The sequence below is a fragment of the Colias eurytheme genome, chromosome 26 (genome assembly GCF_061535395.1).
Source record: "Colias eurytheme isolate Ceu_HAF_F1 chromosome 26, ilColEury1 Martin Lab GWU primary, whole genome shotgun sequence".
NCBI classification, from domain to species: Eukaryota; Metazoa; Arthropoda; class Insecta; order Lepidoptera; family Pieridae; genus Colias; species Colias eurytheme.
Window position 1 is genome coordinate 1,184,788 of NC_143005.1, and position 15,941 is coordinate 1,200,728.

A 15,941-nucleotide genomic window follows, 5' to 3' on the forward strand; every position below is an offset into this window, starting at 1 on the left:
CAGCTCTATAATTTATGTTCGCTTTGATCATAGCAAAATATAGTCGACTTACTTTACTTACAGCCTTGTTATATACAAGGCTGTAAGTATGTAGATATAGAGAGTGTTTTACATAACATTTAATTTAACCCTTGAAACGTTTCATTTATCGTGGCTGTACATGCTACGTCACAGACTGTAAACACGCAAAACGAAGTGTCGAATAGCTTAAAAAATAATGAATGAATTATCAATTAACATTATCATTTTTTAATCATTGACTTTTTCGCTATTCTGTACATTCTGTCGATAAAACTATTGTCAATGTTAAGGGCTTGGTCTAGTAGTGCAAACAAATGCATCCTGTCATCCTATATGTAAATAATACAAATGTACTAAGGGAAAGTTGCTCCACTTAATTTTTAAAAATTAAATCATTCGTACAATTTAATATTCGTAATAAGTACCAAAAATGACAATTTGAAACAATTTTCGTGAAAATTACACCGGGTGATTTTTTTTATCAGTACACAAGATTTGCGAATACTTTCTATTGATATCTTCAACTTCATGTTTATATAACTGATCAACTTTTACAAAGAAATTTGGACGAAATAAAAAAAAAATAAGCTTTCCATACAAAATGCATAACTCTATACATTTTTTTCGACCTAAGTTTCTTAGTGAAAGTTGTTCAGTTTAACTAATAAAACGGATAAACAAATTTTGTATATAATAAAAAAAAATGTAATGTTTGTGTTAAAAAATTATAAAATAGAAAAATACGCAAATGAAAACAAAAGATATTTATTTCTGACTAGCTTCCGCCCGCGACTCCGTCCGCGCGGATGTCAGTCTTCGCGTCTTCTACAGATTTATTACATTATGTATAATATATAGATTTATATTTATAAACCTAATAAATCTTTTGCTAGCATTCTGATGCTTTATCGGTTGCACTGGATTTATCTCTTTTTTTTCAATCGCTTGAATGATATAGGATGGGTCCTTGATGGCATCGAATGCTGAAGTCTCGAATCAATCAATTCTGACAGTAGGCAATTTATGTAAAATCTTGATAATGGTCCATCATTTTATTTTGCCTAAACGTTACATACTTTTTATATATTCTATTTTTAACGAATGATTCACTCCAGTCCAAACAGCAAATAAGCAGACTTCTGCTTCTGCAACGTTTAGTTGTCCCTGAATTTGGAAAAAATAGTCATGATTCTTATCTATGACAAAAGTGTTATTTTTTGCATTGTATTTCAAATATTAAATTTTTTTTTAACCGCATCTTCCGCATTCATGTCTTTTGCCGGAATTAGACATTTAACTTCTAATAGTCCCATTTTCCCTTTTTGATATGGGAGTGTATAAAGTAAATTTTTTAGATATTTCTCGTTATACTTTTAAAAAGTTATTATTGTCATTTTGCTCATTAGGTAAAGTAATTTCGATATCAGTTTTAAGTTTTTTGATACCTGCAATAATAACGTCATAATCGCCTGCACATACTTATCGATTACACCCTGTATACAATCCACCATCCACATTCATAATGTTTTCCTGTCCTCCTCTCCTTTACGCTGTTCACCGATACATTTTAAATGAGTAAATCTGCTACCACTGAAGGATGTTTCATTGTAATCAGCAAATTTTCACCACTGTTGTCGATTATTTGTTTTTCATTTTTAATCAGCAATTGGGAATCATCAGTTTTGTTTTTTGCAGATTGGTGATGTACCCTAACAATACGTCGAAAAGGGAAAGCATCAACGAATTATCGTTTTCGTCCTATTTTTTTTATTCTTCGCGTCTCTGTTACTTCTGTTTGTTTAGTTCTCAACACCCACTGAATTTTCTATGTTATTGTGATCTTCCATTACATCTGAGTTTTGATGATGTGATGATAATCCATTCGTTTTAATATTGGTACTTAGAGTTGGTAGACTTAACTAGAAATGGCGGACTAAATTTGTCAGCGCGTCTGTAAGATCAGAATATAAAACCAACATCCTGTATTTAAGTTACAAAATTAATAATCAAACAACATGCCGCTACGTTGAAAATGACTAGAAGAAAAAATTAAAACACCTCGGATCAATTTTGGAGTAAACAAATCATTTTCCCCGTATGGGGATTTCCCCGGATGAACTTGGGAAGTTCAAGTTCTCAATACAAGTTTATATTATATTTCGTATTTCTCAAACGAAAAATAAACATTTTTGGAACTTCAAAAAAATTATATTATAAGAAAATTTATGAGCTTACTTTACTTTTAAAGAAATATACATCCCTTTACTGACACCCCGTAAAATAAAGAAATTGTTGCCAATCACCTTTGCAATCTACATATTTGGTTTCATTAACTTTATGTTCGAAGATAATTTTTTTTCTAGTAGTTACACGCGTATTTTTTTCGTTTATTTTCCATATCGAAATCAAATGTTTAAAAATACGAATATTTGCACAAAACTAAGATAAAAATAATCAATTAACAAAAATATTAAATTTAATGAAGTAGAGCAACTTTCACTTCGGTATGAAGGAAAATCGAGCGTAGAGCACACGTCAGAACGCTCCGGCCCAAGGAGCGCGACTAAAGAAATTCGCTAGGATTTTTCCTAATTATTTAAAATATATTTTAATATTTAAAGAATTATCAAAATTAAAAAAAAAAATTTTTTAAAGGATTAATACTCATTGGTCTTCAACCAACTCGAATAAATTAATGGAAAAAATAACTTTTAGCAGTATTTATCAATAGATTTTGTAAGGCAAAAAATGGGAAATTTAATGAATTTATAACGTTCTAATTAAGAAAATCATAAGTTTTTCGGCAATTGTATTCAGCAGTTTTTAATAACGACTATATAAGGATAATAATGTGCTGATCAGATTGTGTAAATTGTAATCGGTTGCAACGTAGTGAGTGCACAAACTTAGCTCGAAATGTCTTTGGGAGAAAGAGACTTATCTTGAAGGCCTGATTAAGGTAACATAAAGTAACTTTATAAATGTGAAAAAATTCACGCGCATTGCGTATATAACACTAATTGATAAACAAGAAAAAAAAATTCAGTTTATCATTTCATTAGCCGGGAAAAAATTGTCAAATAACTTGTTGAAAACGCAATTTTGCTAGACTGCAGCCTTAAGTCTTATAATATAATCTATTAATATTTCTTTGCTTACGTATTGTTGTCTGAAAGATATAACTTAATTCACTGGCCCGTAACGAAATATAACTGATTTAAAGTTTTAAAGTGCTACATCAATAAACAATAAGCATCTAATCAAAAAACTATGAGTCACAAAAAATACCACAAGTTTTGAACTGGTTCAAGTTACCTTACATATATCGATTTCAACCAAAGGAAAAACGAGTACAGACAAGTGCGTCACCGTTGCGTACTTGGAGCTAATTTTGCAAGTGTGCGCATCGCTGCACACGAAACAAGCTATGTTCTATCATCATACAAAGTAATTAACAAGCTGAAATCTGTGAAAATGTTGCTAGTCTTTCGTGCGAAAAGCACTTAACAGATTTTCAACTGAAATAAATACATTTTATTTATAGACATGTGATTTTTAATCGGAAAACGACTAACATGAAAAGTTTATTTTTTTATAGAGGGAAATTGTATTCCGACATTTAGATTTATAAGTATTGTATATCTAATTTTTTGTTAAAATATCAAATCAAAACGAACGTTTATAATAATTATGTTTTAACAATAATCATTTCCTTACATAAATATAACAAAAGACAGACGTATAAATCAAATTAATTGCATTATACTATTTTTTCTCTACACACTAGAAAAACGTAAGAAAGTTGTTGTAACACCCATGCAGTGTATCGTTACAAATTGCATTGAAACTCGTCAACGTTTAAATAAACGGAAAAGCAGTTGAATTCGGATTTGTAACAAAAATTCGAAATGAAAAATATAATATATTGCTGTCGTCACGCAAGCGCTACATGCGAGCGGTAATTTAATAGTGTACCCGTTGTTTTGACAGCTAGTGTACAGTTGATATTGTGTTTCAAGGCAACGCGTGTTATTGAGTGCTTCAAATGGATTGTGATTTTTAGTGTATAACGTTTGCTAAATGTATGTCAATAGTCATTGTTGTTGAGTTGAGTTGAGCATATTCGCGTATATAGGTTAAAAATATGTAGCAACGGTACGGATTGTTTCTGTTTTTATGTCTGATAGTGCAGTGGTAAGGGTAGAGAGACAAGAAATTGTGAATTCGACATCCACGAATCGGAAGAACTTTTCAAGTCAATAAATTTTAAAACTAATAAATAATACCGTTGATTAGTCTTTAACATACATTTTATACTAGGAAGGTATCTAAAATTTTAAATTAGTTCTTGATAAGGGCTAGTACATCCGATGTATAAAGCAATTGAGCAGGATGGCTGCATAATTTCGCTCGACGTTTTTTTATTTACATACTAGCGGTCCGCCCCGGCTTCGCCCGTGGTACATATTTATGTTTTCTCTACATAAAAACCATCCTGGTACTTCAAGGAATATAATAAAAAAAGAATTAACGAAATCGGTTCAGCCGTTCTCGAGTTATGCGCTTACCAACACATTTTGCGATTCATTTTTATATATAAGACTAGCGGTCCGCCCCGGCTTCGCCCGTGGTACATATTTACGTTTTCTCTACATAAAAACCATCCTCGTACTTCAAGGAATATAATAAAAAAAGAATTATCGAAATCGGTTCAGCCGTTCTCGAGTTATGCGCTTACCAACACATTTTGCGATTCATTTTTATATATAAGACTAGCGGTCCGCCCCGGCTTCGCCCGTGGTACATATTTACGTTTTCTCTACATAAAAACCATCCTCGTACTTCAAGGAATATAATAAAAAAAGAATTATCGAAATCGGTTCAGCCGTTCTCGAGTTATGCGCTTACCAACACATTTTGCGATTCATTTTTATATATAAGACTAGCGGTCCGCCCCGGCTTCGCCCGTGGTACATATTTACGTTTTCTCTACATAAAAACCATCCTCGTACTTCAAGGAATATAATAAAAAAAGAATTATCGAAATCGGTTCAGCCGTTCTCGAGTTATGCGCTTACCAACACATTTTGCGATTCATTTTTATATATAAGAAGAAGATTCATAGTTTTTCTAATATTATAGTTCGCATCAAAAACAATTTCGGTTAGAGACATCGTAAATAATACATAAATAATGTTTTATTTCATTGAAATTTTAATACCGTGTATGCGGAGTCATACATCTTAAAGAGGCTTATGGAATACGATTAACATTTGACACGGTCATCATAATGTTCTTAGTTGAAGCTTACCCAAGGTTAGCTGTTTCTAGTTTAGATATTACTAGCTATGCCCTGCGGTTTCACCTGCGTGGCTCCGATCTGTTGGTCTTAGGGTGATGATATGTATATAGCCTATAGCCTTCCTCGATAAATGGGCTATCTAACACCGAAAAAATTTTTCAAATCGGACCAGTGGTTCCTGAGATTAGCGCGTTCAAACAAACAAACTCTTCAGCTTTATAATTTTAAGTATAGAAATACGTAAACATAACAAGAAACAAATATATTCATATAGAACGATAACAGAAAAAAAAATATTAATAAACAATAAAGATATAAAAGAGCGTGTGTGTGCTCGGCACACGTGTCAAAAGTGAAACTTCTTTGGCAAGATTCAAGATACCAAAATCATCGCCTCACTCCCATGACGTGACGGTATTGCCATTTTGCGACCTTGAAGTTTTACTGTCAACGCGCTTACAGAAGTTTCACTTCAAAAATTTATTTCTTTGAACGATAACAACAAAAATATTACATTGTTTTCACTAGAAATTCAAATAAAAGAGAAAATCAAACAATGTAATCTCAAATAAACACAATTATCCAAACGATTAAGGATTAGTTCCTTATATATGTATATAGGTTAATAATGTATATAGGATTACCTATTTTTATAAAGATAATTGATAACATAGAGGATATATCAAATAATCGATTGCGCACGTACGTACAGATAATTATTTTATAAATACATATAGAATCAATGTTTTCGAAATAATTACCGGATCCAAAGCTTATTTATATATCCATAATACGTAGATTTATTAAATAATTTATTGTGATTTAGAAAACACAGGATGTAGTTACGATTTTATGAATGATTTTAGCATTCCTTAAATTTTTGCAAAGTAATTATAAATATACCGGATGCTATATTTATTTATTAATCATAAAAGGTCAAGAACAAGCGATAGGCCTATTATGTTATTATTTTTAAAGTTGCATTTTTTTTAACTGAATTAATTTAGGTAACTAGATATGTAAATAAATCTGGGTGCCAAAGTATTTTTTTTTAACAACAAGACAATTAATCTAGTTTTTTTAATCCATACTCAAACATTTGTCTACAGGTGCATTTTCATCAAACTAACATAGAGCCTAGGGCTAGAGCAAGAGCATTATTTCGTGAACTTTTAGTGTTAACGAAAACTCGTATTTAGCGTTGTTTAGTATTAGAACATTGCATAGAATATTTCAAACACACTAGGAGCAACGAAAGAATGCTCTACATCTGTTTACACTAAAATAATTTGACATAGGGGGATTCCGTGGTGGGATTACAATGAGCATTCGCTCGTTTGATGTAAATAGATCGTACGTCGAAAGTACGACGATTACATAAATTTTATTTAAATTCAAGAAAGTAATAATATTCAAATAACAATATTCGAAGCTATTCGAAGCAAATATAGAGCTAACGTCAGTGTCAATGTCGAGATAACAGATTATCGGATAAGCTTATCCGTTTGGAACGGTAGAAAGTAAAAATTGTTTATAATATGATATGAAGCATAACAAAATAGATTTATTACTCTCTTTTTACTATGTTTGTTAGCTAAAGTTAGTTTTGGTAGGGTAACCGTGTAAAATGTGCTTAGATTTTGACAGATCGTAGTCTTATATTTCAGTCAAAACTGCTCAGTAGTTTTTGTGAGAGGAACGAATATATTCATATATTTCAACCTATTTCCACATTTATTTCAAAAGATAACTTCATAAACTATATCACGTATTTATAAGGTTTTTACAATGTTTTAATATGCATAGGTAATTAAAAATGTCATTTAAAAGTCTTCTTTGTTTTATTAGCATATAGGTATACTATTGATTAATTTTACGGCCTCCTTGGTACAGTGGTTGACGCGTGAGCGTAGCACCGAGGGGTCCTGGGTTCGATTCCCGGTGGAGACGAAGAAAAAAAAATGTCTCGGTCTGGCTGGACACAGAAGGCTGATCACCTACTTGTCCCTAAAGAAAATCGATCAGTGAAACAGATGTATAATGCATCTGCCCCTTACCCTACTAGGGGACATGGGACTCCACTTTTATTGATTAAGATCAAACCGATAATTTATTTTTTAATAAATTACACGCATAATGTTGCAATTATCATAATGAAATATTAATAGTATGTGACAAAGGTCATATGTGCTAATCGAGGTTAAAAACGTTAATTCCCTAGACATGTAAAAATCAATTTAGCGAAGGACACTTGTTATATAATTATTACTTCATAATATTACTCGTACGTGCAAGTTGATTATAAAATAATATTTAAAGAATAATTTTCTCTAAAGAAAAGTATTCGTCATCTCCTACCTTATAAAGTTTGTAGTGTGGCCTTTAAAAAAAGAAAAGAAATTCCATTCCAGAATTTCACACCCTGCTCTATTAATGCGTTTTATAAATTTAGAAGACGTAGACACTCCAATAATAATACCAAAATGTATAGTAAAAAAAAACATACGATTAAAGCAATTTTCCAAATTGAAATAATAGAGTACCTACGCCTTAAAATCAAATAATAAACATAGCATCAATGACGTCACATTAAAACATAGTCCATCATATGAATGCGATCTACTTTCAATATGCACTCCACTATCACGTTTTATGAACGACACTTGAGATAGTCGATGTATCATTATCTATACATTATCAGTTGATAATAAACACGTCTGAACACCAAATATGGGCATATTTATAAATAAAAAAATCATATTTTTCCTCTCTCATTTTAGGATAGATAGTAAGTTTAACATGTGATAAGTGCGTAAGAAATAATAACTAAATGTAAAATAGTGAAGTATGAAGTAGTGGTAACTTGTGTGAAGTAGTAGTAATGTGTAAAAAGTAGTGAAGTTAGTGAAATAAGTGAAAATGATGCTCTATGTGACTAGCGCGGGGAGTGACGTAGTGAGGCGACCACCGAGGCGGAGGTACATCAGCGCAAATATTAAGGTTTGTATAAACAGAACTGGCAATACTATAGCAGAAAATAAAATCGAACCATACATTTTACTTCATCTTGTAATAGAAAAATTAAGAAGCTCTACAATTGACAAAACATAGTCGTCATTTAATAATAAACGTACAGACTATAATAGTTACTAACTCGTCAGTATTTTGTTTTATTGTTCCTTTTTTCCGTTAAATAATTCAATACGGAATATAGAAGATAAAATAAAAATTAAAAAAATAGAGAGATACATCAACAAACAAAGATTTAAATTATAAAAACGTTACAAATATAAATAGATACGTTATACTAACATTACAATATGTATAAAAACTAAGTAGCTACACACTATAAAGGTGGACACATGTTTAAAAACTAAAGTTCCACATAATATAAAAGAAGACGTATTAAACCTATCATATATAGATATGTAAATAATATATTCCTCACCGCTTTCACATTATGAACGACACGTAACTAGAGCCTATTCCCGAGATACCAACAGCGATAGGTTTCACATTACAACTATATGATCTACATTATACTAATTTAGATCGCAGAATGACCATGGGATGGATTTCTATTAGTTAGTTATCGTATTAGTTATATATAAAAAAAAGTGAAGTCCCATGTCCCCAAGTGGTGTAAGGGGCAGAGGCATTATGCATACATTTGTTTCACTTATCGATTTTCTTTAGGGACAAGTAGGTGATCAGCCTTCTGTATCCTGCCAGACCGAGACATTTTTTTTCTTCGTCTCCACCAGGAATCGAACCCAGGCCCCTGGGTTCTCTCACGCGTCAACCACTGTACCAAGGAGGCGGTCATTAGTTCCTCCCCATTAGTTATATATAGTTGGATAGAACTAGTCAGAAGTTCCTTGTAATTCCAAGAGTAGTATTATGTTATGAATTATACTAAGAAGTTTCATCACGATTCAATGTCCATTTTTCTTCAGGATTCCAGAATATTTCGTAAAGAATACATTGTACATGTATTGTAAACTGTATTTTGTAGAAGTCTGAATAATAATTAAGAATATAGTGTAAGTTACACTGCATGCAATGACACACTTTTTGTGTACTGAAAAAGGATATTCGTTCGAGTTTTTATTTCTAGCTAAAAAACCAAGTTCTGTAACATTGCAAATACATATATATTATTTTAACTAATCCAGGCTCTATAGTATAATTGTTTATTTCTTGAGCCTTACCTCGTACCTCTTATACTAGCTATTTTACGTCATATTATTAAATTTACAGTACTTTTAGTTTCTAATGTACTCATAACTCTAGATTCTTTATCAATGTCTCCCTCTAAACAGAAGTATTTAACAGTTCTCAAACTCAATCATTTATTTATTAAATTACTTACATTTCTTTTAGAAGCACTTTCGAATCGTCATTACATATTTTAACAATTACCACTCAATCCCACTGTTTCCCATGAGAGCAATGTACGAAAGTAAATAAATATTTCAACATTTTATTTTATTTTTATAGCATTTAAATGCTTTAACCCATTGAGCCCCGAACGGCCCGATCGGTCCACGACACAATAGATTTTCTATTGTGGCTGTGATTCCGGGGCCTGAGTTATTACAAATTAAATGAAAGGCGTGGGTTCGAATCCTGCATTTCAAAATTTTACTACTCTTATAATAGCGCCTCATGATAGATTTTTTCTAAAAAAAAACCCTTATTCATAAATTTAATTTAATTTTCCTTTGTTTCCAGCGCCACCATGCTGGTATATCGCAGTCGTCGTGCAGCGACGGCTCGCTGCTCAGCGTGGGATCCTCCGAGATGGACGAGGACAGCAGCAGCGGACACCACCACGACAGGAGCGACCACTCCGACGCATATAGTGAGTGCTATTTATATGCTACTAGCTTTCCGCCCGCGGCTTCGCCCGCGTTTTCAAAGAAAAACCCGCATAGTTCCCATCCCGTGGTATATCCCTGTGTTAATCCAAGTTACCCTCTATATGTGTGCTAAATTTCATTGTAATCGTTTCTGTAGTATTTGCGTGAAAAAGTAACAAACACACACATACACATCCATCCTCATAAACTTTCGCCACAGAATACATAATAGTAGCTAAACGCTACTTTCGCATTTATAATATTAGTAGGATAGGATCTCTCTCTCTCTCATAGTCTTTCTCCGTCCACTGTTTTACATGGGCCTCTCTTAAGGCACGCCGCGCCATTGGGCTCGGTATAGGATAGGATAAATAAAATAAATAAAGCTTTATTTGATCCATAAGATACAGTTATAGTTTCAATTACAATTTAAGTACAATATTAGAAGAGTTTAGATACTAATCAAGATAATATAATTTAATAAAGTTAATTTAAGTACTAGATAGGTTATATGGACCCCGTACGGGTAAAAGCCTCCCCCAAAGAATGCCACTTGTCCCTGTCTTGGGCTAAGTTCAGCCAATTTCCGCCAGCAACTGCTACTATTTCGTCAGCCCATCTGGCCCTTGGTCGACCCGATAGGATAGGATAGGATGTTATAATGATAAAACCATCGAGCCACGTCTTATTCCCAACTATTGTATAGACACATCGGAGCCGCCGCCGGGCGTGGCGCCGCTGTCGCACTCGGCCGCGCGCCACAAGATGGCGGTGCGCCCGCGACGCACGCACGGCGCGCCAAGACGGAAGAAAACCAGCCCCGTGAGTTTTTTATTGTGTTTATTAATAGTGTTATATGTACTTATGTAATTGTTTTGTTTGATTAATCAAATATCTGAGATAAAATAATTTTAAAGTTGAGTAAATCTGTCAGTGTTGTAAATTGAACGAAATGCATTTATGTAGACTAGACTTTGATTATTAGACAATGTTCTAAGCAATTGTTTGTTTGCTATAAGAAAACCTTTTTTTTTTAATTGACGGTAGAAATCACAAATAATACTAAGAGTCCCCTTAAATGTTTAATTCTTACATTTAAGTATAATTGTCCTATTTTGCCCTGAATGTGCGAAACAAAAAACGTTTTCAAGTGCTATTTGTTTACTCTATACTAATTTATTTTGTTATTATTTCCAGATTGCCGCCTCAGCCTTGCCGATAACACCCGAACTGAACGAAGAAATGATACGAAGCACTACTCCTGAAGTCACTCTCAAAAGCTCAGAAGTCGTTACTGGTGTGTATTAAAAACATTTATAGTTTGTTTTTTATTAATTACAGTACCCAAGTGAATATCTTGTTAAACTTTATATTGTAAAAAATTACAATAATAACTATTTGTAAACTTGTTCAATAAATAATAATCTGTGTTACAATTTATAAACCCCTCCAGAAGCTATACTATGTGATATTGTTTTATTACAAATACTTTATGCTATTTTTTATCTCTTTTCTATTATATTCTTGCCTAATAAAGTATTTTTTCTGATTCCAGAATCATTCTCTTCATCGACAACTACGAAGCATCATATGATAGTTAAGGAGCAGCACCAACAACTGACGCGCGAACTGAACAAAGTTCTCGAAACTCCGAGCGATACTAAACTCAAGTCATCCTCGTTACCTCCTGGGCTAGCTCTCAGTCAGGTCATGGGTCAATCTCCCGCTAAACTCAGCATAGCAGAGTCCAATACACCAAGATCTTCCATCAAGAGAAGCAAATCAAGCACACAAGATCAACCACTAAGAGAAAGCTCACCGAAAATACAACCCGAAACCCAAGTCCAATATCACTCAGAGGAAAGAGTCAACAAGTATCGCACGGACAAAAAGTACGCCGAAGAATCTTGCCTGGAGAAAAAGTCCAAGTCGGAGAAGAAAATCGAGAACGAAGTCATAAGATCTTCGAAGAGAGAAGAATCGTTTTTCAGTAGATTGCTGTTGCGCAAGAGTGGCAAGAAATCTAAGAAGGACCAGACGGACGGAGACGGGGAGGTAAAGAAGACTAAAACTGACAAAGTGGGTCAGTACAAGAGTCCAGAAGAAAAGAGTTTCTATACAGAACAAGCGCAGGGATTCAAACCCGTACCCGCGGAACGGCCCCACAAATCTGCAGGACAGAAAGCCTTCGCGAACCAAATGCACAAGCGACTCGACAACAAAGGTGCCTACGTGCAAGACGGTGCTTACAAGGACGTATACAGCGCTGCCAAAGTGCCCGGAGTCGAATATAACATAACTGATCTCAAAATTGCCGAAGAAACCGACAAACTGTTGAACATGGAAATGAAGAATCGATTCAGTAGACGCGACGAGTTCTGCGAAAAGATCGAAAAAGTTAGAACGAGACAGTCGTCGAAGGAAAACGTTGAAGAAGGGAAACGGGAGTCGTTTAGTTTGCACCACGATAAGTCAAAAAGGCCCGCTTCTGTGCAGCGGCTGATAGATCCTTTTTCGTCAAAATCCTTTATTTCAAACGAAATAATGTCTAGATCGCATGAGGAAACTCTGTCGCCGTCTATAGATATGTCGGATGAAGAGCCTCAATCACGAGGAATGCGTATAAAGAACGTGCAAAGTGACTTTGTCTTCCACAGCGGCAGTATGCCCAAAAACCTACCTTATTTCAATCCGAGCATCACAATATCAAGCTCCCCACCCAAAGGAGCAGCTCACCACAGCTCTGAAAACGTAAAACACATGAGCAGATCATCAGAACTCACTGATTTCCGCGAAAAAGAGATTTTCAAACGAGAATCCTTCCATTTGAACAAGAACGAAGAGTCCTACGTCACATCCGGGCTAAGATCGTTAGGAGATGAATATGTCGAGACGCGAAGCAGTATTGGAAAGTCTCATAGCTTCCGTTATGCATCGGAATCCCCGTCTATTAGCTCCCAAGATACACAAATGCCAAGCTTGCCAGCTATCGTTGGCATTTCTGAACCGTTGCTCGAAAGTTGGGAAGTGAATTACAGAAGAAATGTCAGCGAAAGACACGATTTATCCAAGAGAGTATCCGCTAGAAATTATAATATCTTACACGGTAGTAGTGAAGCTAATTATGACAGTCTACCAAGCACTGACAGTAGCTACCTTGACAGCCTTAAACCGGATATAAATATAAACGAAGACGCGAAACTCTTCACAAACAGCATTCACATTGCAATGGATACTCATAAACGCGATAGTGATATCTCGCAAATAGAGGCTAAAATCGACGATATTATTAGTTCGCCTAAACCTAACATTATAGCGCCAATACTCAAATCCAGCTCTTTAGATAGTGTTAAAAGTAGTCCCGAGAAACCAATAGATGATAGGAGAAAGACGGTATCTGTAGAAAGTGCTTTGAGTCAAAGTGGAAAACAATCTTCGCAAAAAGAGATCAAAATTGACGCAGAAGGTTTCATATCTGTTACTCATATAAATAAGGAATTAACGCCCGTTTCAGTTAAGAATGTAGAAGTTCCGAAAATCGTTAAGAGCGATGAAAAAATACAAAAATGTGGCGTCAGTAAGACTGGTGTGCCAGAATTTTTGAACATTCAACTGAATAGGGTCGACGCAAAGCCTGTTTCGAATGTTGTTCTAACTGCAAACGTAACCCCGAAGAAAGAACCTCAAACCGATAAAGAGCAAGAAGTCGAAAGTTTCTTTCTCACAGAAACTAAAACAAATAACATCCCAACTAAACGAGACTCTATAAAAAGCTTCGAAAACATAAACACACAGTTTGAAGAGAAAATGACGAGTTCAACTAAATCCATAGCAGCGCCTGTAACTCCACAGAGCCCCATGACACCAAAAATGTTCTTCAAAAGAAAATCATTAAGTGTAGAACAAGATAGACCTGAAAAACCGCGAGCAAATTCAGTCGGCACCGACGGGAGCTCAGAGAAAATAGACGACAACATATCAATGGATAGAAAATCGCATTCCAGCTTCGGCAGCAAATCTTCAATCCAAAGCACTGATAGTAACGAAAATAAAATACCAGACAGGCACGAAGAAGCAGTTATATACCGTAAAAAGACTGTACTCAATAGAGATTCGCGTTCCAGAAATGATGATGAGCCAGAATTGATGAAAGTATTCGCTCGAAGGTCGCTAAAATTGAAGGACTCAGAAGTTGACACACTAACACAGGAAATTGCAAACAATAATGACGCTAATGGCAATAAAATAGAAGATACAGCGACACGCAGTAAGATACTGAAAAATGAGTTTAACGCGTCAATAAAGTCGAGAGACAGTGATAAGGAAAATGAGGAAAATAAAGAAGAGAGTATAGAAAACAAATTGGTTGATATCGCAGCGCGAGTCAGTCAGTTTGGAGTGCCGCATTACCAGCGGAGTGTTAGCATTCACAGCGTATCCACAAAACGGGACAGCACACCCACATTCCGAAGCGAAGTCAACAAATACAAGAAAGAAGTATCAGATTCAACGCCAGAGAAAAGACTAAGAAACCGAACATTTCCTGACCCTTCCAATGATCGAGAAGAAATCAAAAACATAACCAAAAGTGAATCTTACAAAGCAGATACGTTAACAAAAAGGCCGTGGCAGAAGAAAGATGAATTCAGACTTTCAGTGGAAAAGGACAAACGTGAGATAGACAGAGACGGAGATAAGGAAAAGGAGGAAAGTGGGAAAGAGAGGGAAGAAGCTGATGCGTCGCCGCAGTTTAAAGGGATATTGCAGATGAGAGCCGAGTGGGAGAGACGGGCCAAACAGGGAATGACCAAATAAAAGGTGCTAAGTGTAAGGTAAGGATTTAGTTTTATTATTTATTTTTTGTTGAGCACTTTTTCTGTAATGGGTATAAAATCTTACTCGCGTCAGAACACGTGACCTGATCGAAAAAGCGTAAGACGGATACCATTCCAAAATATCAAACATGCTCAACGTTAATAATCAAGTTTTCACTTCCCCCGGCACTCCCGGAGTGCAACCCGACTTTTTTGTTAATAATTTTTCTAATTAGAATTTAAACATTAATTTGTCCCCTGTTGTTTTCATTATTTACGCCAGATGGCGCTAATAGTATAATAATATTATATTTGATAAACATTATAGTAGTGTTTTTTCTATATTTTACTTAATTAAATTAAAATGTAATTAATATAATTCTTTCTGCTTTCAGGAATATGAAGGATACCTTGGTGTATACAACCGTAGTTTAAACATAGTGATAATAAGCTTAGGCTTTCCATTATTCGCAAGTTAACGTTTTATTAATGAAATAGAAGTCTACTAACGTTAAGACATGTATTTTTGAGTGTTATTGCGATCGATATAGCATAGTTATATTTTATTAAAAACAATAATATGTATTGAACATTATGAATTGTGAAATACAAATTTTATTCCTATAGTTTTTCATGTGTTTTATTTACCCTTCTACTTACTATATTATTTAATTTAATTAAGAAATTCTGGGTTCGATTCCCAGTAAATACCCCAAAAAAGCGATAGTCTGACCGAAATAAGCTTGCCACCTATTTACATATAAAGGAAATGGCAAAATGACTATGATATTCCCTCTGTATACCAAATTTAAATTAAATCAGTTCAGAAATATCGAGCCAAGTTTAAATTACAGTTTCTTAAAATATTGTTTTTGTCCGTAGTTTTATTCGCGGGGCACGGCTAGTTTCAATCATAAATACACATCCCTACTTTATTTATCA

The 15,941-nt window shown here is 34.3% G+C and overlaps 1 protein-coding gene across 4 annotated transcripts in view; it reads left to right on the forward strand.

Moving 5' to 3' along the window:
- Nucleotides 1-15,628, forward strand: part of LOC149897019 (uncharacterized) — a 30,708-nt gene extending 15,080 nt beyond the window's left edge. For 3 of the 4 annotated variants that reach the window (XM_090116940.1, XM_090116941.1, XM_090116942.1), the window contains exons 2-7: nucleotides 8,104-8,323; nucleotides 10,058-10,187; nucleotides 10,892-11,007; nucleotides 11,383-11,482; nucleotides 11,741-15,017; nucleotides 15,395-15,628. In XM_090116940.1, coding sequence (XP_089973066.1) covers nucleotides 8,243-8,323; nucleotides 10,058-10,187; nucleotides 10,892-11,007; nucleotides 11,383-11,482; nucleotides 11,741-15,000 — 3,687 coding nt within the window. In that variant the 5' untranslated portion in view covers nucleotides 8,104-8,242 and the 3' untranslated portion in view covers nucleotides 15,001-15,017; nucleotides 15,395-15,628. The remainder of the gene's footprint in view (nucleotides 1-8,103; nucleotides 8,324-10,057; nucleotides 10,188-10,891; nucleotides 11,008-11,382; nucleotides 11,483-11,740; nucleotides 15,018-15,394) is intronic. The other variant, XM_090116939.1, reaches the window with a different exon arrangement.
- The last annotated feature ends 313 nt before the right edge of the window (nucleotides 15,629-15,941 follow it).